The sequence below is a fragment of the Stegostoma tigrinum genome, chromosome 31, assembly GCF_030684315.1.
Source record: "Stegostoma tigrinum isolate sSteTig4 chromosome 31, sSteTig4.hap1, whole genome shotgun sequence".
Classification (NCBI taxonomy): domain Eukaryota; kingdom Metazoa; phylum Chordata; class Chondrichthyes; order Orectolobiformes; family Stegostomatidae; genus Stegostoma; species Stegostoma tigrinum.
In genome coordinates this window covers 8,655,894-8,680,664 of record NC_081384.1, presented here as the reverse complement: position 1 = coordinate 8,680,664, position 24,771 = coordinate 8,655,894, and the positions used below count along the sequence as shown (strand labels likewise).

At 43.0% G+C, this 24,771-nt stretch overlaps 1 protein-coding gene across 2 annotated transcripts in view; it reads right to left on the bottom strand.

The window, feature by feature from the left end:
- Positions 1-554: 554 nt before the first annotated feature.
- Positions 555-24,771, bottom strand: part of LOC125466311 (alpha-2,8-sialyltransferase 8F-like) — an 83,108-nt gene continuing 58,891 nt past the window's right edge. Inside the window, exons 8-11 of one of the 2 annotated variants that reach the window (XM_048560657.2) lie at positions 13,697-13,785; positions 12,126-12,206; positions 8,550-8,785; positions 555-5,974 (exon numbers count right to left, since the gene is read on the bottom strand). In XM_048560657.2, coding sequence (XP_048416614.2) covers positions 5,864-5,974; positions 8,550-8,785; positions 12,126-12,206; positions 13,697-13,785 — 517 coding nt within the window. In that variant the 3' untranslated portion in view covers positions 555-5,863. Of the gene's footprint in view, positions 5,975-8,201; positions 8,786-12,125; positions 12,207-13,696; positions 13,786-24,771 lie in introns of those variants that run through there. The other variant, XM_059638674.1, reaches the window with a different exon arrangement.

The following is a 24,771-nucleotide window of genomic DNA, read 5'->3' as shown; positions in this document are numbered from 1 at the left end:
ACTTATGGTGAATATCAATGTTATACTGAATGATCAAGTGAAGGACTGTTCTGCAAAAGAGTAATGCAGTGTGTAAGGGGAGCTGAGAAAAAAACCTCAACAACAATTCACTGAGCAGTGCCTGGTGAAATATAAAAAAAAATCAGTAAAGCTGCTATAAAATTACTTTTAGATCTCAAATCTGAGGGCTAGATGTAACTCCAGAAATACCAACCTATTTTGATGCATGAACAAGCTTAATCACTAGAGGAACAGACTTAAGCCTTGTGCAAGAGCAGGCATACTATCAAAAGGAGGTCTAAAGTGTAGCTAAATGATTGTACTGTCAGCAGTCTTAAATTCCAGAAGGGCAAGAACAAAGGCTTCACTGGGAGGCCAATAAAAAAATTGAAGCCAAGTAAAACAATAAAGGGACAATTTAGATTAATAGGATTTAACTGCTATCTGGTTCCTCTTCGCAACTCGTTTAAAAGAACTCCAACCAGAATGTTATGAATGAATTTGCCCAGTGTCCCACAATACCAGGCCAAATAAATATGAACACAAGCCATTAGTAAAACAAAACATCCACTTTATTGGAACAAATTTACAATAATTTAATATTAACACATACTATCGACCACTTATTGTTACAATACTTCAGACAAACTGTGAATTCACAGACTAGTTCTGCATAGCTGCTTTCTCCCTCTGGTCAGCCGGTCTCTGCCTCTCACCACACTGCCTGCAAACCTCAATAGTCTGAGGAGGCCAAAGTGTTTTAATGCCATTTTAGACGGTTTTCTGAAACTTTAGTTCTAACCAATCATAGAAGGCACACAGCTCGAAACAAGTGGACATTTAAATGGCACACGACTGTCAAGTTTCTTTATGTAGCAGAACGTAGTGCCTTTGTCTGGGCTTCCCTTGTTTAGTGCACAAGTTGTTGCAGGTGGCTGTTTCCTTCTATATTATGCTAATGTCATTAGCACCTGGCTGCTGTGGGTATTGTGATTTCAGTTTTACTTGGCCAACGTACCCAACATTCTTGCTATTTAGTCAGCCTGAGGCTGCTTTATAACTAAAGCAAATGTCTGAGATAGTGGGCACAATTGATACTAAGTTTTGAGACAGAAGCTGTTAGAATTTATCCTCCAATTCCATGGCATCAGTTGCAAATTCTGATGCATTACAAATAGTGACCTAGCTATGCAATTTTTAGAAAACTAGTTCAGGCACCAATACTGAAATTCATGTAATCTTAAACTCCTACAAGTTTCAGAAGGCAGCACTAGGAGAAAGTAAAGCTAGGCATTAAATAGGCAGAAATATTAAAACAACAGTTCTGGTGAATCAGTTACGTAGCTGGACATTTCCACACATTATCTGCACAACATTGATGGCCAAATATTGACTTGCAATCAAGCTGGAGGTTAGATAGAAGCTACAATAGTGGCCCCGCAGCTCCCTCTATTGTCTTGTAACAGTGTAAATTAGAAACCAGTATACTGCAGAAAGGTTAGCAAATCCAGGATACAGTCTCACACTAACTTACCACCTCAGGTGGATCTACTTTGCATGCATACAATTTCCACCTGCACAATGGAAACCATGATATATTAATAGTCGATGATGACTCAGACCATTCAGCTGGTCAAAGATATTTGATTAGAAGTTCACAAATCTGTACCATGAGTTTTGTAACAATTTGGAGGACCCAAACAGTCAGTTTGGGCTTCTGGACTATTAGCTTCTTCAAACTGCACCAAAATTAGTCCAAATTCCCAAGGCATCAGGAGCTCTGCTCCCAAGGTCAGATATTCCACGGTGTTTGATTAAAAAAAGAAAGTAATTTAAACTTACCACTAAACTATCAATATTGGAGTTGGCCCTTTTAATTTGGCAAGTAATCTTTTTCCAGAGGAAACTAAAGGTTACCATAAGTGGGGCAGACCACAACCAAGTTTGAAACTTCTTTAATGAAAATCCTGTCCTGCTGTAAGTTAGAAGTATTTCTGGAACAACAGTAACATATGTTGAGTGTCCTAGATAACAAAGTGTGGAGCTGGATGAACACAGCAGGAGCACAAAAGCTGACGCTTCAGGCCTAGATCCTTCATCAGAGAGGGGGATGGGGTGAGGGTTCTGGAATAAATAGGGAGGGAGGGGGAGGTGGACTGAAGATGGAGAGAAAAGGAGATAGATAGAGAGGAGAGTATAGGTGGGGAGGCAGGGAGGGGATAGGTCAGTCCAGGGAAGACAGACAGGTCAAGGAGGCAGGATGAGGTGGTAGGTAGGAAATGGAGGTGCAGCTTGAGGTGGCAGGAAGGGATGGGTGAGAGGAAGAACAGGTGAGGGGAAGCAGAGACAGGCTGGGCTGGTTTTGGAATGCAGTGGGGGGAGGGGATGAGCTGGGCTGGTTGTGTGATGCAGTGGGGGGAGGGGGAAGAACTGGGCTGGTTTTGGGGATGCAGTGGGGGGAGGGGAGATTTTGAAGCTTGTGAAGTCCACATTGATACCATTGGGCTGCAGGGTTCCCAAGCGGAATATGAGTTGCTGTTCCTGCAACCTACGGGTGGCATCATTGTGTTGCAACTTTGTCAGTTTGTAGCCTGGTGTTCATTTCAATATGAAGTCGCAATGCCATGAGTCTAGGCTGGAAGCAAGTCAAAAAATTGTGGATTGGATATTTATTGTAGTTAGTTAAATACAGAAACAAAACCAAACTTCAGTTCATGTATTTATTTACATAAAACATGAATATTCAGTTTATAACCAATTAAATCAAGCCAACCTTGGCTCAAAAATATTGACAGCACTCCAATATGAGTGCAAGACCATGTGAAATCAATCTGAAAACATTTCCATTGCCTCAAATGGAGAATCCTGTACTGTGTTCACAAAGTAGCCTACCACCTCCAAAGGTCAATTTGGAATAAGTAATTAATGCAAACCATTGACAAATTAAAAACTAAGTTACACCTAGAAGTATTCATGCAACACTCCTGAAAGAGGCCATTATGAAATTTGAAAAAAGCCAAACTAAGATGAGACTACTTTTCAGCACATCTTCAGTCCATACTGGATTCAATTTTTTCTTCAAAGAAACAGTTTCCAGAATACTCTAGCTTAATTTTAACAGCCATAAAAACACCCTTGAGGATGGCTTACAACCCTTTGTACAGGAAGATTGCCTAGACAATGGAACCAGAGGCACACCTAAAGCATTAAAGTTACATTCTTAAAGCAACCTCCAAGAAATTTCCTTGAGCAATTGCAAATTCAAAGTTAGACAAAGCTCAAGTGATAAGACTCACTTTTTATACTAGAACACTAACATCAAATCAAAATACCACCAGCTCAAACTTAAACCTAAAGGCACAACTGCACTTAAACTTCAAGAGCGGTGGTAAATCAGTTACAAATTAAAAATCACCTGAGGTACTATGGGAAAGAAATTCAAATTTTTTTCTTGTAAAAGCAGTTGGTTTTCAAATAGTCATGGAAGATTGACTTCATTGCTCACAGGATGTGTAATTTTACGCTCATTAAAGAGACCGGAGAGGTCACACACTATTTTACTTTTTGATCTGAAAATTTGTTTATCACTGAACAGTCTGGTCAGTTTCTCTTCAATCACGAGGTTCCTTTGGTCTGGATGCCATTTTTGTCTATATTTGTGATTGATCTGCAATTATGATTTATTCCAAGTTATACAGTAGATCCAAACAAATTAGAATAAATGGATATGGCAATAATAATTTTTACTGCTATTAGAGTGCAGGACTGTAGATTACTACAGAGAGGAAACGTCCCAAATAATATTTTCATACAACAGGCATCCAGTTATATTACACCCAAAGGCAAAGTGTGTCTAGAGGGAGGAGTGAGTGTTCCCAGGGAACACTCAATAGAAAGATAGAAGAATGAATGATATTTACCATTTCACCAAGGTATATATTAGTGGTTAAAAGTCACTGGATTCACAATGGGACCATCACCAAAACTTAGATACGTTAAGGAAAAATTCAACCTGAAATTTGACTGAAAGGTATGACATTCTAATGGGGGAGCAATTGGAATCAAAGCTCAAAAGACTACAGTTAGAAGGATATTGGTAGATTGTGGGGCAGGAGATACATAGGAAACAAGGCTGGATTTGAAAGTGCATGAATTAGAAGGTGTTTGACTAGAAGCAAATGGCAATAGTATAGTAGAATTTGGGTAAGAGCTTCAACTTTAAACAGAAGCTAGAGTCAGTTGTACAGCATAAAGGCAAACCCTTTGGTCCAATTTACCCATGCTGACCAGATATCCAAATTAATCTAGTCCATTTGCCATTATTTAGCCTATACCCCCAAACCCTTCCTATTCCAATCCACCCAGATGCCTTTCAATTGTAATTGTACCAGCTTCCACAACATGACTTGGATAACAGTTGTTCAGTTCCTTCAGGCCTTTAGTATAAGGCTTGATGAACAATAATCTAAGGACTGAGTTTTTAAAAAGTCCATTGAATGACTGCAATTGGTTGATTACAGGAGTATGACCCACATTACACAGATGGTTAAAGTCGAAGTAACATCTTGTCCACCTGCAAGAATTTTTTACCATGTCCACATTTGTGGGTAGGACAGCTTATGATCAAGAGGAGGGAGACTTACCACTTGCTCCAGTGTCCATGTCAATGTAATCTGTAACCAAGCTAACATGCAATAGCCTACCTACAAGACAAAGTGGCTCTTCCTCTACAAGAGGAAAGGAGGATTTTTTTTTAGAAACCATAAATGGTGACAGAGATCTGAGCAATAACTTAGTGTCTTTACCTGGCATACCAATACAGATGGCCAGTCTTAGTGAAAGATACCGTGAATTCCTTATACTTGGATGAGAGAAGGCATTTGGAGAAAAACATTGAGCACAAGTAATTAAGACCATCTAGTTTAGAGGACATCCTAGGAATGGAAGAATTTTAAGAGGCTTTGCCCAATTCATCCATATTTGAGTCTGTGTGTGACAGTTTAAAAACTCCATTTTGACATGTGGAATGCTTTTCCAGACTCAAACTGCTCCACCATTCAATACAGCCACATGTGATCATCCAACTGAGCTCCTTTTCCCGCTTTCTCCTGGATCTTTTGATTCCCTTCAGCCCCAAGAACTGTCAAACTCCTTAAACCTTCAAAGCATTGGCCTTAAGCGCTTTGTGGCAGGAAGTTCTACAGGCTTATGGTTGAATTCTTAACAGCTTTGTGGCTCAACCCGCAGCAGATGGACTGCAATGGTTCAAGACAACAGCTCACCAGCACCCTCAAAGGCAACCTGAGATGGGCAATTAATGCTGGCTGGCCAGCAACATCATATCCCATTAAGAGAAACTTAAATTCAACTAAGTGGACTACCCCATATCTTTTGAGCATGGCCCTTTGTTCTAGACTTCCTGGTTATGGGTACCTCCTTCCTACATATACCCTTTTTAGATTATATGTTCACATGGTATCCCCCTCATTCTAAACATGAATATGTCATCCAGCTGATCAATTTCTTCACACAGCAAAATTGCCAGGCCAGGAATCTGTTTGGGATGATTCTAAAGGGTGGGAGAATTGCAGAGGATTGACCAAGGGGTGATGAGAAAATAACAGGGCAGGTGTATTAGCTCAAGTGCAACAGCTCAAATGGCTTGAAGTGCAGTTCAATGATATTCTGACATGGATCAATAGTGAAAGAGGCTGGGTGCACAAGGTGCACAATGGTGATTAGAATGAGGCAGCAAAATCCAAAAGCTTGAGTTTAGCAGTCAAGAGATTTACTACCCCTTCAACTAATTTAATGAAACTCTTCCATTCAAGTGAATGAAATGGAACATGTAAGTGTCAAAGCCTTAAATGGAAGCCTCATCCTTGAAGTTCAACCACAGCAAACATTTAAAGCAAACTACATTTAGTTTCTTCCTCTCAGGATCATGCACCACAAGATGGCGGTGAAGACTTTCCTACAAGAGAAAATTGACAGTGATGAGCAACATGCCATTAATTTTTTTTACATTTAAATGTGGCCTTCAGCTTAAAGGAAATACCACTCATTAAGATATCAGCTTAACTCCCCCTGCAGACTCTGTCTACCAGCAGGAAAAGTTGCACATGACATTGTAGCCATAAGCTTATCAATAGCACTTAATAGTTCCAGTCCTGTTAAATTTTTTTCAGGGAGTTTGCAGTGTGAAGCTGTCAGCTGCTGCTTACTTTTAAAGTCTATACTCATGATATTCTCCCTTAGAGAATATGGCTTATTGGAAATGTTGCCCAACTGAAGGGAGAGAGGATTCCTATGTGGCATCAGGAAATTAATTAAGAACATTAAGATTGACAAGTCGCCAGGCCCGGATCAGATTTGTCCTCGGCTGCTTTGGGAAGCGAGAAATGCAATTGCTTCGCCACTTGCGAAGATCTTTGCATCCTCGCTCTCCACTGGAGTCGTACCTGAGGACTGGAGAGAGGCAAATGTAATTCCTCTCTTCAAGAAAGGAAATCGGGAAATCCCCGGCAATTATAGACTGGTAAGTCTCACGTCTGTCGTCTGCAAGGTGTTAGAAAGGATTCTGAGGGATAAGATTTATGACCATCTGGAAGAGCATGGCTTGATCAAATACAGTCAACACGGCTTTGTGAGGGGTAGGTCATGCCTTACAAACCTTATCGAGTTTTTTGAGGATGTGACTAGAAAGGTTGATGAGGGTCGAGCTGTGGATGTGGTGTATATGGACTTCAGTAAGGCATTTGATAAGGTTCCCCATGGAAGGCTCATTCAGAAGGTCAGGAGGAATGGGATACAGGGGAACTTAGCTGCTTGGATACAGAATTGGCTGGCCAACAGAAGACAGCGAGTGGTAGTAGAAGGAAAATATTCTGCCTGGAAGTCGGTGGTGAGTGGGGTTCCACAGGGCTCTGTCCTTGGGCCTCTACTGTTTGTAATTTTTATTAATGACTTGGACGAGGGAATTGAAGGATGGGTCAGCAAGTTTGCAGACGACACAAAGGTCGGAGGTGTCGTTGACAGTGTAGAGGGCTGTTGTAGGCTGCAGCGGGACATTGACAGGATGCAGAGATGGGCTGAGAGGTGGCAGATGGAGTTCAACCTGGATAAATGCGAGGTGATGCATTTTGGAAGGTCGAATTTGAAAGCTGAGTACAGGATTAAGGATAGGATTCTTGGCAGCGTGGAGGAACAGAGGGATCTTGGTGTGCAGATACATAGATCCCTTAAAATGGCCACCCAAGTGGACAGGGTTGTTAAGAAAGCATATGGTGTTTTGGCTTTCATTAACAGGGGGATTGAGTTTAAGAGTCGTGAGATCTTGTTGCAGCTCTATAAAACTTTGGTTAGACCGCACTTGGAATACTGCGTCCAGTTCTGGGCGCCCTATTATAGGAAAGATGTGGATGCTTTGGAGAGGGTTCAGAGGAGGTTTACCAGGATGCTGCCTGGACTGGAGGGCTTATCTTATGAAGAGAGGTTGACTGAGCTCGGTCTCTTTTCATTGGAGAAAAGGAGGAGGAGAGGGGACCTAATTGAGGTATACAAGATAATGAGAGGCATAGATAGAGTTGATAGCCAGAGACTATTTCCCAGGGCAGAAATGGCTAGCACGAGGGGTCATAGTTTTAAGCTGGTTGGTGGAAAGTATAGAGGGGATGTCAGAGGCAGGTTCTTTACGCAGAGAGTTGTGAGAGCATGGAATGCGTTGCCAGCAGCAGTTGTGGAAGCAAGGTCATTGGGGTCATTTAAGAGACTGCTGGACATGCATATGGTCACAGAAATTTGAGGGTGCATACATGAGGATCAATGGTCGGCACAACATTGTGGGCTGAAGGGCCTGTTCTGTGCTGTACTGTTCTATGTTCTATGTTCTAACATTGTGGAATACTGTGGTCTAAGTTGAGAACCAGAAAGTCTGTATGGCTGTTGCCATATTTGGCATTGAAATCATCGACTCAAGTACTGTAGGTGCTCAGTTTAAAAGTATGCAAAGCTAAGATTATAATGGTGATATGGGCCAACAGGTGAGCCAGAAAATCCACCTGTAGATCAAACGTCTATATAAATGGAAACATTGCCCGGTTGATACACTTCATTGGAAGTTTGCATTAGTAAGTATACACAATTATTCAGCACCCCTCCCTCCCTCCTCAGCCCCCCCCCCAAAACTTTCAAGTGGGTAAAAGTTAGGCCCTAAGATGGACATCTTTCAATGTCCAACCCAGATTCAAATTCAAGAACAACTGGTCAGATATTCAACTTTGAAATTTAACAAAATCAATGCAGTCGAAAGCATCTCCCCAGCAATATAGCAACATTGCTAATCAGAAGTAGCCACTTCACCTTACTGGTCTGTTGCTGTGTGTACTCTACTTTATTCAGTTCATTGCACCTATTGCTTCACACCAACTCTGATGGGTTTGCTTCATGCTGTCCAGCTCCCAAATACCAAACCTCAATATTGATTCACTTATTTTTAAATACCATTTTAATTATGCTTCATCACCTTCAGTCAAATCAAATCCCCTTACCTTCATTACAAAAGCCTTTTGGCAGCCTGGGAAGTAACACTTGTATTCAAATATCTTGAAGTGATCTTTTCTGATGTGATGTTCCAGGTTAAAGGCAGTTGTGAAATTTAGGTCACAGTTCTCCATTGGACATATATGTCTAGAACCCTGAGCCCGATGGATCAGTTTGTGTCTAAGCAAGGCAATGAGGTGTTTGAATTTCTTTTCACAATTAGCACAGCAATGTTCAACTGAAACTGTGGGCAGAATGCAGGAAACAAATCAATGCCAACTTCTATTGCCAGTTCAAACTAAATCATTGAATAGCTGTTCAAAATAATTGAACATATTCCTACAGCTCAGTGGCAGTCTTTGGGATAGTCAGATGAATTACAAAGGCTTATTAACAGAAGACAGAGTGCAAGACCAAGGTAAGGTTTAATTTTAAGATACTTGCTAGACCTCAGCTGGAATACTGTACACAGTTGTGGGCACCACATAGATGCTAATGCATTAGAGTGCAGAAGCAATTTACAAGACTGGTTCTAGGAATGAGAAACCTCCGTTATGAGAATAGATAGAAGTAGGCACTTAAGGGAAATATTTGATAATTTTGTAGAATTTAATGGGCCAGCAGGACATAAACTTGACATGCAAAAGCTGATGGGACAAAATTTCATGGCTAGTAGTTAAGCTCCAGAATGCATTGTCTGGAACTGAGGAGCCAAGTTCAAGTTGAAGATTGCATTGGATAAGCATTTGGATGGAAATGGTGCTGAGATGTAAAAAGGCAGGATATTAACAAGGTGATAGAACTGGTGTGGAGGGCTGAATGGCCACCTGAACTTCAACTATTGATTCTATGATGGATGGTGCTGGAGCCAGGTTTTTGAATGTATTACACATTTTACCATCAGGCTTACACAAGGTCTGGAATGTTCCCTCCAAGTCTCTCCAGCCTACATTGGCAGTGTAGTCTTAAATATACTCATACTCTTAAATAAGAGTGATTTCTTCCAGCACCTCCCCCCACCCTCATAAATCCACATATAGCTCCCAAAGTTCATTTCACAGCAGTGACCCTGGTAATTTCACCAAACCCTGACCTGATTCCGGGATTCCTTGGAGGTGGCCATGGATCTGTGTTCTAGATCACACCGTGCCTCAGACACCTGACACCTTTGCTCAGGTCTACCCAAAACAGTCAAGGATTGTCATGGGTGGAGAGATTGGCCAACTGAGTGGCCCAGTGCAATGTTTCACAAGCTACCCAAAATATTAAGGCCACTTAAACAACTTCCCAAGGTATTGCTTGACTGGGTAACAGATAGTCATCTCCCTTTACCCAGACCAATATTCTGATCCATTTGCACTCCAAGGTGAAGTCAAGACAGGAATCGAAAGGTAACATTCAAGTGACTTCAATTCTATTGTTTTGCTACCACATCTAGCTAATATGGACATGTTAGATTTGAGTACAATTAGCATAACCTAAACAAAAAACTTTCCCTGAAGACTGCTTGACGTGTCCAAATACCCTATTCAAGACACTGTTACAAATAATTAGTGGAACTTGTCTTTAAGACTATTCTTAAACACTGTACACTTCATGGGCAGCAATTTTAAGTACACTTGTGAAGGCATATACTAAAATTGACATTCACTTCTCCCAAGCACTAAAAATCAAGAGAAATAACTGCAAGTGAATTAAGTCACAAATGATTCCTTGCTATTCAGACTCAATGCAATAGCATTATGCCTAGCGGCTCAGACTAATTTGAAGAGGGCCAATAGTGCAGTCGAGCTTCCAAATCTGATTGCCCAGGAATGATCAAATTGACTGCAGCCTAGAGTTCAGAAATCTGAAGTTTGTCAAGTTAGTCTATTTCAGCAAGAGAGCCGTAGTACTACAATTGGTTTGCCCACTCATTGTTACCGGTTTTGACCAGTGTGCATTTTTCAAGTCAAAAGGATTTTGATACAGGAGGTTAGGCTAAATGAAAATTGAGCAGAACCAAATACATGTTTATACAAGCCAGAGGAAGAATGTGAAGTTGACTGCAAGGAAATTACTCCAAGTTAGCATGTTATGGGTGCCTGCAGAGCACACCCTTAACAGTAAGTTCTGTGAGCATACTGTTTGTAATTTCACCCAGATGTGCTTGCCGAAACTACTTAGTTTGCTGTAATACTGGTTTTACATATTTACACATTTACATAAAAACATTTTATTTGTTTTTAATAAACCAGTTACTCTGGCAAGAAAATGACTTGATAATTAACATTGCAAGTAAAACAAGAATCAAGAATACTCCAATTATGCAAACCAACTTTCCAATCCCAATTCAGTGTGCAGCTGGATGGACACAGCAGGCCAAGCAGCATCTCAGGAGCACAAAAGCTGACGTTTCAGGCCTAGACCCTTCATCAGAAAAGGAGGAGGGGAAGAGAGAGCGTTCTGAAATAAATAGGTAGGGAGGGGAAGGTGGATCGAAGATGGATAGAGGAGAAGATAAGTGGAGAGGAGACAGACAAGTTAAAGAAGTGGGGATGGAGCCAGTAGAGGAGAGAGTAGATCGGGAGATAGGGAGGGGATAGGTCAGTCCAGCGAGGATGGACAGGTCAAGGGGGCAGGACGAGGTTGGTAGGCAGGAAATGGGGGGTGTGGCTGAGGTGGGACGAAGGGATAGGAGACGAGGAGGAACAGGTTAGGGAGGTGGACACGAGCTGGGCTAGTTTTGGGATGCAGTGGCGGGGGGGGGTCAGGGGTGCAGATTTTGAAGCTGGTGAAATCCACATTGATACCATTGGGCTACAAGGTTCTCAAGCACAATGAGTTGCTGTTCCTGCAACCTACGGGTGGCATCATTGTGGCACTGCAGGAGGCCCAGGATGGGCATGTCATCTAAGGAATGGGAGGGGGAGTTGAAATGGTTTGCGACTGGGAGGTGCAATTGTTTATTGCAAACTGAGCATAGATGTTCTGCAAAGCAGTCCAAGCCTCCCATTTGGCTTCCCCAATTTAGGGAAGCCACAATGGGTACAGCAGATGCAGTACACCACATTGGTGGATGTGCAGGTGAACATCTGCTTGATGTGTAAAGCAGTCTTGGTGCCTGGGATGGGGGTGAGGGAGGTGTGGGGGCAAGTGTAGCACTTCCTGATGTTGCAGCGGAAAATGTTAGGTGCGGTTGGATTGGAGGGGTGTGTGGAGCGGATAAGGGAGTCACAGAGAGTGGACCCTCCAGAAAGCAGATAAGGGTGGGGAGGGAAACTGTCTTTGGTGGTGGGGTCAGATTGCAGATGGCGGAAGTGTCAGGGGATGAAGCCTGCGCCGCCACTCCGCTCCCTGTTTATTTCAGAACCCTCTCCCCCTCCCCCTTTACTGATGAAGGGTCTAGGCCTGAAACATCAGCTTTTGTGCTCCCAAGATGCTGCTTGGCCTGCTGTATTCATCCAGCTCCACATTATTATCTCGGATTCTCCAGCATTTGCAGTTCCCATTATCTGATACAATTTCCAGCTCACTGGTAATTTCTTCATGCATGGTTCATTGAGCAATAACTAAGTAAAGACCTCAGTCACTGGATCCCTTACTTGGATGAATTTTCAGATGTTTCTGGAGTTGTGTCCATGTGGTAGCAACAAACTGACATTCTTCAGATCTACAAGGATAGCCTGGGTGGAGGAGAACAAGAATATCTTTTAAAGCAATAGAAAGTACAAAAACCTCAGTGGGATTTTTTTCTTTTTTTAAAAAAAGGTTCAACTTCTGAAAAGGGTGGCTTGAAAACCTCATGGCTGGGAACAAATGATGAGAGCATCAGCTGTTTCTCAAATAGGTAACAATATTCAAATTCAGTTGCGGGCTTAGGTCTAGTCCCAGGGTTCAGCATCAGCATAACAAATTGAACCTTTAATTAAAGACCATGTTTGTTGACTGCCAAGCAACAGCGGAAACAGCCAGGATTTCACAATGGCCATTAGCGGCAGAAACAAGTAAAGTGGCGAGCTGTATGAGGTTACAGATGAAAACTAGACTGTAAACACAATCAAATGCATGTTGATAATAAAGTGTGAAGCTGGATGAACACAGCAGGCCAAGCAGCATCTCAGGAGCACAAAAGCTGATGTTTCGGGCCTAGACCCTTCATCAGAGAGGGGGATGGGGAGAGGGTTCTGGAATAAATAGGGAGAGAGGGGGAGGTGGACCGAAGATGGAGAGCAAAGAAGATAGGTGGAGAGGAGAGTATAGGTGGGGAGGTAGGGAGGGGATAGGTCAGTCCAGGGAAGACGGACAGGTCAAGGAGGTGGGATGAGGTTAGTAGGTAGGAGATGGAGGTGCGGCTTGGGGTGGGAGGAAGAGATGGGTGAGAGGAAGAACAGGTTAGGGAGGCAGAGACAGGCTGGGCTGGTTTTGGGATGCGGTGGGTGGAGCCAGGTCTTCCTCACCCTCACCCCATCCCCCTCTCTGATGAAGGGTCTAGGCCCGAAACGTCAGCTTTTGTGCTCCTGAGATACTGCTGGGCCTGCTGTGTTCATCCAGCCTCACATTTTATTGTATAGTTTGAAACAGTCTGGTATTGGGCACTATGCCTCAGTTATCATAATGACTTAGAGCAGGAATACAAGGCATCTGCCTTTGAAAAGGCAAAGGTAAGAAGGGAAATCTGAATCAAAAATATGAAATAAATCAGTTCTAACAACATTGAAGCAAAGTCAACCCTTCCAATCCAAGGTTGCAGACTTCAACATCTAACCATTTCTCACTAGACTGTCATTTGACCTACAATAGTTCTACATTTCCTGACGGCCTCCAGTTCACTTCTCTTGTTTGAAGGAACTCTGCTTCCACAATGTATGTCAAGCATACAATATAAGTAATCAGTGGCTCAACTAGTTCTTGTTGGAACTGGTAGCTTCTGCAGACAACAGTTGCAGAGCTTCAAAGTGCCATTATTTGTCTTGGACAGCAGCTCAAAAATGAGGGGCTTTCCAAAGAAGTGCTTTCATAATCAGCCAAATAAGTGCTGTTGTTCAACTAACACCCAAAGATGCCATCCAAATGTAAAGTTTGCAACACTGCCTTTTTGCAAAACTGAACATGGGGAAGCACACCCAAGCAGATTTCAATTAGAACCAAATTCACAACTTTTTTGGCCACTCACTCAAACGCAGGGTCTTTGAAGTGCTCATAGCTACAGATCTTGAAGTCACGACTTTTCTCGAATGTTTTCCCACAAGATTCAGAAGAACACTAAGTGAGAAAAAACAAAAACATTAGCTTCGGTCCTTTGTTTGCCTAAGGGTGTAGTCCATGATTAAATTTTGAAACCAACTCATCCTAAAAACAAAGGCAGGAAGTTGCATCCATTTTGAAATGCAGCTCCTAAAGAATCCCCAAATTCTCACTGGGAACCTTGCCGTTGCTGAGTAATGTTGCCCAACTTGTACTGCAGAGTGAAGTTGGAAGCAAGCATGAAAGGAGAGTTTAAAAGTGGTGCTTAAAAGTTCCCTCTTCACAATAAAGAGGGACCAATGGCACATCACAGGAAGACAAAGGAAGGCACTTAACCCATGCATCCAGCTGGCAGCTTCAACCAGATAGCTATTACCATCATGGGGATTCTCTGGTCTAGTGCTGTAGTTGTTTCATGTCCTTCGACAAGAAGAACTTATGCAATATATACCTGTAAGCAGGCAGGGAGGTGATGTGAAGATGGGGAGAAGGACAATCTAAGATATACAAGTGGGACCAAAAATGGGTCCGCCACTATGTTTATCAGTAACATTCAATCCTGCCAAATAGCCAGTACATTACTGGTTAGACATGCTCAGCTAGATCATGAGGTGATTAGTTAGCACTGCTACCTCAACATCAGGGACACTACAATTCCAGCCTTGGGACACTGGAGTTTGAACAGTCTATGTTTCTGCCAGATGTTTCAGTTACCTCCCACAGTCCAAAGATGATCAGATTAGACAGATTGACCATGGGAAATGCAGGTTTCAGCAAAAGGGTGGGGTGGAGCAGGGAAGGGCTTGGTGTCTGTGTAAGATGTTTGAGGGTTGGTGTGGACCAATGGGTCAAATTTTTCCACACTGTTAGGATTCTATGGTTTGACGGGTTTTACCAGAAAGGACATCAAGATTAAATGGAGGCAGCTATGCCATTGCTCAAGCCAAGTACGAGGTGGTGTAGTTTGTTTTCTTTTGCCTCCATCCACCCCAAAAAACTGAAATCATGTCAATCCCAAATTAACCTCCCTTTAAAAAAGTGTAATTATCAACTTCAAACAAGTGCTGTAGCACAGAAAATATAAGCACCATTTCAGTTAGTCCTCATTTGGCTCAAAAATCTCAATTATATAATTACTTGGTAAATGCTACCCACTTAAAACCACGTTATCTACTGCCCATTCCTCAACGTGCCTTGAAACATTTTGTTCCCATGCTGATACATCATGTGCTTCTTTAAACATTGATTGCTAACAAATGTTTCTGCGCAGCCCTCAGCTTTGCTCCAGGTGATTCAAACACTTGTAGGGGCAAATGTATGTAAAAACTCAATCTCAATTGTCCAATTACACTGATTTGAGCCATATATCAAATGTCTTAATTAGAAGTGCGGTTAGGGCAACAGAATCAGCGGATGTCTGTCAAGCCAATTATTTACCTCACCACAACATTCCAATTACCACACCTGAATGTGGAATCTTGCCCTGCACAAGATGCCCAATGCTTTTTGTAAACACGAAAAACATTTTAAAAAATGATAGTAAGCTAAATACCTTGGTGTGGAAGAGAAAAAAGGGTTGATAGGATAAAACAAAAGAAGAACCACAGTTGTCTGTGTTACAACTATTTGTGACAGTCTAAAGTCATGAAAGGTTTTGTATTGATACAAGAGATAATGGGAACTGCAGATGCTGGAGAACCCAAGATAACAAAGTGTGAAGCTGGATGAACACAGCAGGCCAAACAGCATCTCAGGAGCACAAAAGCTGACGTTTCGGGCCTAGACCCTTCAGAGAGTGGGTTCTGAAATAAATAGGGACGGAGGGGGAGGCAGACTGAAGATGGATAGAGGAGAAGATAGGTGGAGAGAGGATAGATCAGTCTGGGGAGGATGGACAGGCCAAGGGGGCAGGATGAGGTTAGTAGGTAGGAAGTGGAGGTGCAGCTTGAGGTGGGATGAGGGGAAGAACAGGTTAGGGAGGCGGGGACGAGCTGGGCTGGTTTTGGGATGCAGTGGGGGAAGGGGAGATTTTGAAGCTTGTGAAGTCCACATTGATACCATTGGGCTGCAGTGTTCCCAAGCGGAATATGAGTTGCTGTTCCTGAACCTTCGGGTGGCATCATTATGGCACTGCAGGAGGCCCAGGATGGACATGTCGTCTAAGGAATGGAAGAGGGGTGTTAAAATGGTTTACGACTGGGAAGTGCAGTTGTTTCTTGTAAACCGAGCAGAGGTGTTCTGCAAAGTGGTCCCCAAGCCTCTGCTTGGTTTCCCTGATGTAGAGAAGCCACAATGGGTACAGCGGATGCAGTATACCACATTGGCAGATGTGCAGATGAACATCTGCTTGATATGGAAAGTCATCCTGGAGCCTGGGATGGGGGTGAGGGAGGTGGTGTGGGAGCAGGTGTAGCACTTCCTGCGGTTGCAGGGGGAGGTGCCAGGTATGGTGGGGTTGGAGGGGAGTGTGGAGCGGACAAGGGAGTCACGGAGAGAGTGGTCTCTCCGGAAAGCAGACAAGGGTGGGGATGCAAAAATGTCTTGGGTGGTGGGGTCGGATTGTAGATGGTGGAAGTGTTGGAGGATGATGCATTGTATCTAGAGGTTGGTAGGATGGTATGTGAGGACTAGGGGGATTGACTTTGGGCAGTTATTGCAGGGGCAGGGTGTGAGGGATGTATTGTGGAAAATGCAGGAGACACAGTGGAGGGTGTTCTCGACCACTGCAGGGGTGCAGTTGCGGTCCTTGAAGAATGCCGGATGTGCGGTAGTGGAATGCCTCATCCTGGAAGCAGATGCGGCAGAGGTGAAGGCATTGGGAATAGGGGATGGAATTTTTGAAGGAGGGTTGGTGAGAGGTGATGTATTCTAGGTAGCTGTGGGAGTCAGTGGGCTTGAAATGGACATCAGTTTCTAGCTGGTTGCCTGAGATGGAGACAGAGGGGTCCAGGAAGGTGAGGGGTGTGTTGGAGATGGTCCAGGTGAACTTAAGGTTGGGGTGGAAGGTGTTGGTGAAGTGGATGAACTGTTCGAGCTCCTCTTGGGAGCAAGAGGTAGCACCGATACATTTAATGTAACGGAGGAAGAGGTGGGGTTTGGGGCCTGTGTAGGTGCGGAAGAGGGACTGTTCCACGTAACCTAAAAAGAGGCAGGCATAGCTTGCGCCCATGTAGGTACCCATGGCCACGTCCTTTGTCTGTAGGAAGTGGGAGGAATCGAAAGAAGTTGAGGGTGAGGACGAGTTCGGCTAGGTAGGTAAGGGTGTCGGTGGAAGGTTACTGGTCAGTCAGGCCTGTGAGACAGGAAGTAGTGGAGGGCCTTGAGGCCATCTGCATGAGGAACGTAGGTGTATAGGGACTGGACGTCCATGGTGAAAATACACCTCCTCCCACCCACCCTCCTGCAAAAATTCCATCCCCTATTCCCAATTCCTCCGCCTCCGCCGCATCTGCTCCCATGATAAGACATTCCACTTCCACACATCCCAGATGTCCAAGTTCTTCAAGGACTGCAACTTACCCCCACAGTGGTCAAGAACGCCCTCGACCGTGTCTCCCGCATTTCCCGCAACACATCCCTCACACCCCGCCCCCGCCTCAACCGCCCAAAGAGGATCCCCCTCGTTCTCACACACCACCCCACCAACCTCCGGATACAACACATCATCCTCCGACACTTCCACCATCTACAATCCGACCCCACCACCCAAGACATTTTTCCATCCCCACCCTTGTCTGCTTTCCGGAGAGACCACTCTCTCCATTCGCTCCACACTGCCCTCCAACCCCACCACACCCGGCACCTTCCCCTGCAACCGCAGGAAATACTACACCTGCCCCCACACCTCCTCCCTCACCCCTATCCCAGGGTCCAAGATGGCTTTCCATATTAAGCAGAGGTTCACCTGCACATCTGCCAATGTGGTATACTGCATCCATTGTACCCGGTGTGGCTTCCTCTACATTGGGGAAACCAAGTGGAGGCTTGGGGACCGCTTTGCAGAACACCTCCGCTCGGTTCGCAATAAACAACTGCACCTCCCAGTCGCAAACCATTTCCAATTCCCCTCCCATTCTTTAGATGGCATGTCCATCATGGGCCTCCTGCAGTGCCACAATGATGCCACCCGAAGGTTGCAGGAACAGCAACTCATATTCCGCTTGGAAACCTTGCAGCCCAATGGTATCAATGTGGACTTCACTAGCTTCCAAATCTCCCCTTCCCCCACTGCACCACACAACCAGCCCAGCTCTTCCCCTCCACCCACTGCATCCCAAAACCAGTCCAACCTGTCTCTGCTTCCCTATAATGTTCTTCCTCTCATCCATCCCTTCCTCCCACCCCAAGCCGCACCTCCATCTCCTACCTACTAACCTCATCCCACCTCCTTGACCTGTCCATCTTCCCTGGACTGACCTATCCCCTCCCCACCTCCCCACCTATACTCTCCTCTCCACCTATCTTCTTTTCTCTCCATCTTCGGCCCGCCTCCCCCTCTCTCCCTATTTATTCCAGAACCCTCACCCCATCCCCATCTCTGATGAGGGGTCAAGGCCCGAAACATCAGCTTTTGTGCTCCTGAGATGCTGCTGGGCCTGCTGTGTTCATCCAGCCTCACATTTTATTGTCTTGGATTCTCCAGCATCTGCAGTTCCCATCATCACTGAAAATGAGGTGTTGTGGGCCAGGGAATTCAAAGTCCTTGAGGAGGTGGAAGGTGTGGATGGTGTCATGGATGTAGGTGTGGAGTTTCTGGACCAAGGGGGAGAAAATGGAGTCCAGATCGGTGGAGAGGAGCTCGGTGGGAAAGGAGCAGGCGGATACAATGGGGCGAACAGGGCAGGCAGGTTTGTGGATTTTGGAAAGGAGATAGAAGCGGGCAGTGCAGGGTTAGGGAACAATAAGGTGGCAGGTCACCTGAGGTGATGAGGTTGTGAATGATTTGGGAGATGATGGTTTGGTATTCAGGGGTGGGGTCGTGATCGGGGGCATTAAGGCAAAAGCTTCTCATTATCTCCAATTTCTGAGCTTGCAAAAAGCAGTTTCAGAATGACAAGCCACTTGCAACTTATTTCATTGCTAACATTGGACCTTGGAGAACATTTATAAAATCTTGTGGCCAATTTAATTTGCATTGTTCACGGCAGGAACAGTGTAATTGAGCCATTCATAACTTTGGCATTCTGTCAGCTATCTAGTTACACCACCAGTTTTCCCAAATCAAACATTAAAAACCTTAAAACATACAAACAGTAAATGGTTCCAATTAGTGGGAACCTAATCCAACGAGTCCACCCATAACCATTTAACTCATGGATGCTACTGCCTATTAGGCATTAATAGGTGATAGCACATGCTCAAAATTTCAAGTATTTTACTTTAGCAGAAACACAGGTGTGAATGTTGGAGATATCAAACAAGAAAATGCTGAAGAAACTTTAGTCTGGCCAAATCAATGGCAAGAAAATAGAATGGTTCAGAGTGAAATTACTTCACACAAAGCATCAACAACTTCTCACACCATAGATACTGCAAAGTTTCTCCAATACTTGTTAGCTGGATTTCACTTTATTACTGACTTGGACTTAGAAAATAAACCAGGAAATGAAGTAAATATTTGACTTCGATCAGGGTGAATGTGGGTGACAAACTGGACTAAGTTTTTTTTAAAAAAGTGATGTGGATGCTAGTTTGGCTCGTCAACCAAGGAACTTAAACACGTTCAAAGAAACTCTTATCCTGTGAGATCGTTACACCTCCCCAACCCACCCCTCAACTCCCAAACATACCAACATGGTCACACCAGGTCCACAAACTGTACTCACTCAAATCTCTTCTGTCCAAAGTGTCGGCATAGATGTGTCTGTAGGTGAGACTTTTGAGAAAAAGTCTTTTGACATTCCCCCTTATCACACTTGTAAGGCTTCTAACAAGTAGTATTCAGAAGTTAGAAAGAAAATTGAGGGACGACTTCAAAAGACATCTCACCTGCCCAGTGTGTACACTAAGGTGTTCCTCCAGCTTCCAAGTTCTGGTGAACTTGGTCAAACAGCCTGGATAATCACAGGGCACTTGTTTCAATAACTTGCCTGCAACCTCCATTCTCCTCTACCTCTCAAACTAAAAGAGAGAGCCCAAAGAGGTGTTATTTATGCACTTGAGGAGCCAGGGGACGGGGAACACAGCTGTCTCTCAAGTGCACTCCAATAATTGGCAAAACAAAGATCTACTATTTAAATTGTGTTGTAGATAATAGTCAACCAAGCAACAGATAACTGATCCTTTTTAGGAGCTCTGAAATGAAAGTTAATCAGTCCAGATTAAAGCTGGTGATCATCAAATGTCAGACAGATGCCTCAAATACTCTTAAAACCATTTCCTCAATTGAGCTTTGGAGGCTAGCTGTCATTTTCATTAGTGGTGTTTGGGCAATTATGTTGGCTCATATGCTGAATATTTCTGGCATTATTTAGGAAATAAACATAGAGAATGCTGGAAAAATTCTGTAGGTCTGGCAGAATCTTTTGGAGAGAGACAAAGAGACTTAATATTTTGAGTTTAGCATGGCTGTTCTTCAGATCTGAAGAGGAAAGTTCATTGGATGAAAGTTCATTGGAAATGTCAGCTTTCCTGCTCCTCTGATGCTGCCTAGCCTGCTGTGTTCAGGCAGCTCCACACTGTCTTATCTCAGACTCCAACATCAGCAATTCTTACTACCTCTGTTTTAACTGGCCCTTTTTCTTTCAAGGTGTTTTCTTTTTAGCATTATGTAGCTCCAATGACTGTGTAAAAATCATCTTGCACAGGGCTCAACTTTGTGATCTATCCGTCATTGTCAAATTGGTGTATAAGTTGCCATTCTCTCACAATGCATTCAAATGGTTAATTTTATCAAACCCTACTGCTCCCAAAGTGAAAAGAATGTTTGGGGACCTATTGTAATGTGTAAACTATCCATCTGTAAGTTACAAGTAAGGTCAACAGATCTGGTAGCATCTGAACAGAGAAATCAGAGTTAAGGTTTCAGGTCCACTGACCCTTCCTCAGAACGTTCTGAGGAATTGTCACCAGAGCTGAAATGTTAATTCTGATTTCTCTTCACAGGTGCTGCCAGACCTACTGAGCATTTCCATCAACTTTGTTTTTGCTTCTGATTTATAGCATCCACCGTTCTTTCATTTTTATAGGTAACGTCAGTCCTTCTTTCAAACATCTAGAAATGCTTTACAATTTTTCCACAGTGAGGTTACTAAACCCAATTGTTTCTTCAATGATCGCAGAATACTTGCTGCTAGTATTTTGCTCAGAAGTTTATTACATGCCCTAATGGCGTATTTACTAATTCACAGGATACAGGAATTGTTGGTGAGTCTAATGATTATTTCCCACTCCCGACTGCTGTTGAAAAGGTCCATGAGCCATCTTCTTGAATACAATTTGATAGCTTGGTAGCTACTCCGAGGGCAGTTAAACATCAACCACAAGTAAGGATAGCAGATTTATTCACTTGAAGGACACCAGGAAACTGCTGGGGTTACACAACAATCTCACAGTTACATGGTCACTATGATGGATATGTTTTTTTTTCTTTCATTCCATCTTCATTTAATTAACTGAAATTCCTAGGTGCTGTGTGACTCAAAATAGATAACTCCAGGCTTCTGGGTTATTTGAGGGTAACGTTTTTGAAGAAGGGTCCCAAGCCAAAATGTCAGCTTTCCTGCTCCTCTGATGCTGCCTAGCCTGCCGTGTTCATGCAGCTCCACACTGTCTTATCTCAGACTCCAACATCAGCAATTCTTACTACCTCTGTTTTAACTGGCCCTTTTACTTCTCATATCTTTGTTTTAAAAAAATAACTTCCTGGTATGAGTTCTATGATCTCATAAATCAATAGGACAAGACTTACTGCTTATTTGTACCTTGTTGCCAACAGTTGCAATCACTTGAAAGGACATGCACAGTTCCTATTAAGTGTGGGGAAGGGCACATGAATATCATAGCAGAATAATTAGTTTCTTTTTCCTTTACCACATAAGAGAGATAATGGATTTTTAACTATAACATAATATTCCAATATACTTTACAGCTGATGAAGTGAAATCAGCACTCCCTTGAGGTAGATATATTAGCCAATTTGCAAACCCTGAAAAAGTAGATGAGATGAATCACCAGTTTGCTTTTGTTTTGTCACATTGATTGAAAAATATACATTGGCTAGCATTCTGGGACAATCTGCTCTGTGAATTTCATATTGGGTCTTTTTTATTTCTTGCCGAATGGATAAAACCTCACTTAAACATTTCATCCTAAAGGCACAGTCTCTGAGATACTGCATGAAGGTTTTGTTCTACATTAAATGTTTTCCCTTTAAATTTAAGGGTTAAACTCATAAGCTTGTGTTCAAGTAAGAGTGCTTTTGTCCTGTTGAGTTCTTTTCACCTAACATATACGCTTGAAACAAATGTAGGGCTTCAACAGGCAGATAACTTGCAGTATCATTTATTTAAGTAAGCGCTTACAAATGGGAGGATCACTCTACAAAGTCCACGCTATATGGGGGGTACTGCCCCCTCAATAAGGGAACCACCTTCCCTTTATATAGGATTTTACATCACAGTTAGTCATGTATGCAAGATACAATTTTTTGTACTTCACCATAGTTATCTGCCTAGCAACAGTGATCGTAAGTGACTTAAATCACCTATCATTGGAAGCAAAGTTCATCTGTCCAAAAACAACACATACATAGTTCCTCAATTCTCAATCGCCGCTCTAGACAGTTCCATATCTTTTTAGCTTTAGTTCAACAGTCACAGAGAGCGGAGTACAATTAGATTACCACAATTTGTCTGTGAGCCAGTGGCGCAGCTTAGCACCTAATTTTTTACATGTCAGCAGAACAAATACTTACCCTTTAACATTTCACTTTCTGCCAAGCCAATTCAACAGCTGCAGGTGACTTGTGGAGTTTTAGTGTTATGGTTTAGGAAAACATCAGACAATCTACACAGAGCAAGGGACCACAAACAAAAACCTAGTCATGACCCGATAGTACTTGTCCCGTACCATAACAGTTCATGCAGAGATTGCCTAGTTCTCCAATGTCCAAACTGCAATTTTGTAGATGAGACTTTTTGTTTTTATTGATCTGAAGCACAAGTTTATGTAATCAAAATAATTGGCTTGTGTTGCTAAATGCTTTGAACATTTTTTTTATTTATTGACAAACCAAGGTTGAACCTTTAAAGTACAAGTAATGTATTTCGTATAACACAAATAATTCCAGTCTGTCATAGAGTTGGAACATAATGTACAGTTTTAAGTGTTATGTTGTCCTTCTTAAGTTATCATGACATTGTTCAACCTGTTATACCACACCAACACATGAAGTGATATCTGTCTTGCAAGAAGACAGACAAACTGCGGCTAGGTCTTTCCCAGGGTACAAAGAATTCAGACGATGAACAAATTCAAGATGTTGCTGATGCTATTGGTTACATGTTTTGATTATTATTTTTTTAAATTTCAAAAGCAGCAAAGTTAACAAGAGCATTATGCAGCAAAGGCTTTGAGTTTATTTTAAATGTAAACACTGGAATTATAATTAAACACATTAGCAAGTCACTTGATGCGACCATGATGTGGACAATGATGCATATTTTTCCTGCTTTCTTGGTCCAAAAGACTTTTAAGAAATGACAACACTGTGTTTGGTACTGACATAAATAAACTTCATGTTTGTGAAATTATAGGATGTACAATATTTAGCAGCAACCAAACACACCCGTATAGGTATATTTTTCTCTGCTTTCACACCAGTTAGTTTTCTCTTCCACTTCCCTGCACTATGCAAAGACTTCTAAAAGATGTTGCGCTGACTATTTGATAATAAATTGAAGATAGGCCAAAAGGTACTCCAATTCTATATGTGTAAGGCCCTGCAAAATCTTTTGAGGCAAACCCTATTCCCTATCCACTCTAAGATAATAAAATGTGAGGCTGGATGAACACAGCAGGCCCAGCAGCATCTCAGGAGCACAAAAGCTGACGTTTCAGGCCTAGATCCTTCATCAGAGAGGGGGATGGGGTGAGGGTTCTGGAATAAATAGGGAGAGAGGGGGAGGCGGACCGAAGATGGAGAGAAAAGAAGATAGGTGGAGCGGAGAGTATAGGTGGGGAGGGGATAGGTCAGTCCAGGGAAGACAGACAGGTACAAGAGAGTTGCAGTGGGAGAGAGATTCCCTGAGGTTGGTCCGGAGGGAGGAGGGTAACTTCTTCAGGTTAGGCATCCCTGGAAGAGGCTTCGCAGTGAGGTTAAAATTGTATCAGTGATAATGGGAACTGCAGATGCTCCTGAGATGCTGCTGGGCCTGCTGTGTTCATCCAGCCTCACATTTTATTATCTTGGATTCTCCAGCATCTGCAGTTCCCATTATCACATCCCTATCCACTCTTGTGTATGTGTACATGCAAAAAGCTCTTACCTTCTGTTTGACACCCAGAGTGAGCTTCAAACTTCACATTCCTTCCAGAACAAAATCACTGACTAACACCTCTGCAATATATTAACGGTTAATTTACACTACTACTGAAATCTTTATCAGCATTCCTTGCATCTTCAGTCATAGTATTGATGTTTGAGGGTGTGTCTTTAAATAGAATTGGGGAGGAAAGCAATGATTCATTTGAAGTTTGGCACTATCATCCAATGTTTGTTTCATTAAGACAGATCCCTTTTAGATTATGCGTCCAAGATATGTTACAGGGCAGGTTTCATGATGCTGATGCAAATTACACTTCTTGTTGTGTTAAATTCATTTATGGTTTAGAAGGGGTGAACACTGGGAAGTTGTTTCTGTTAGGCGGGGAGACTGGGTCCTGTGGGCACAGCCTTAAAATTAGAGGGGGTAAACTAAAAACGGAAATGAGATGACATTTCTTCAGCCAGAGAGTGGTGGGCTTGTGGAATTCATTGCCACGGAGTGCAGTGGAGGCCGGGAC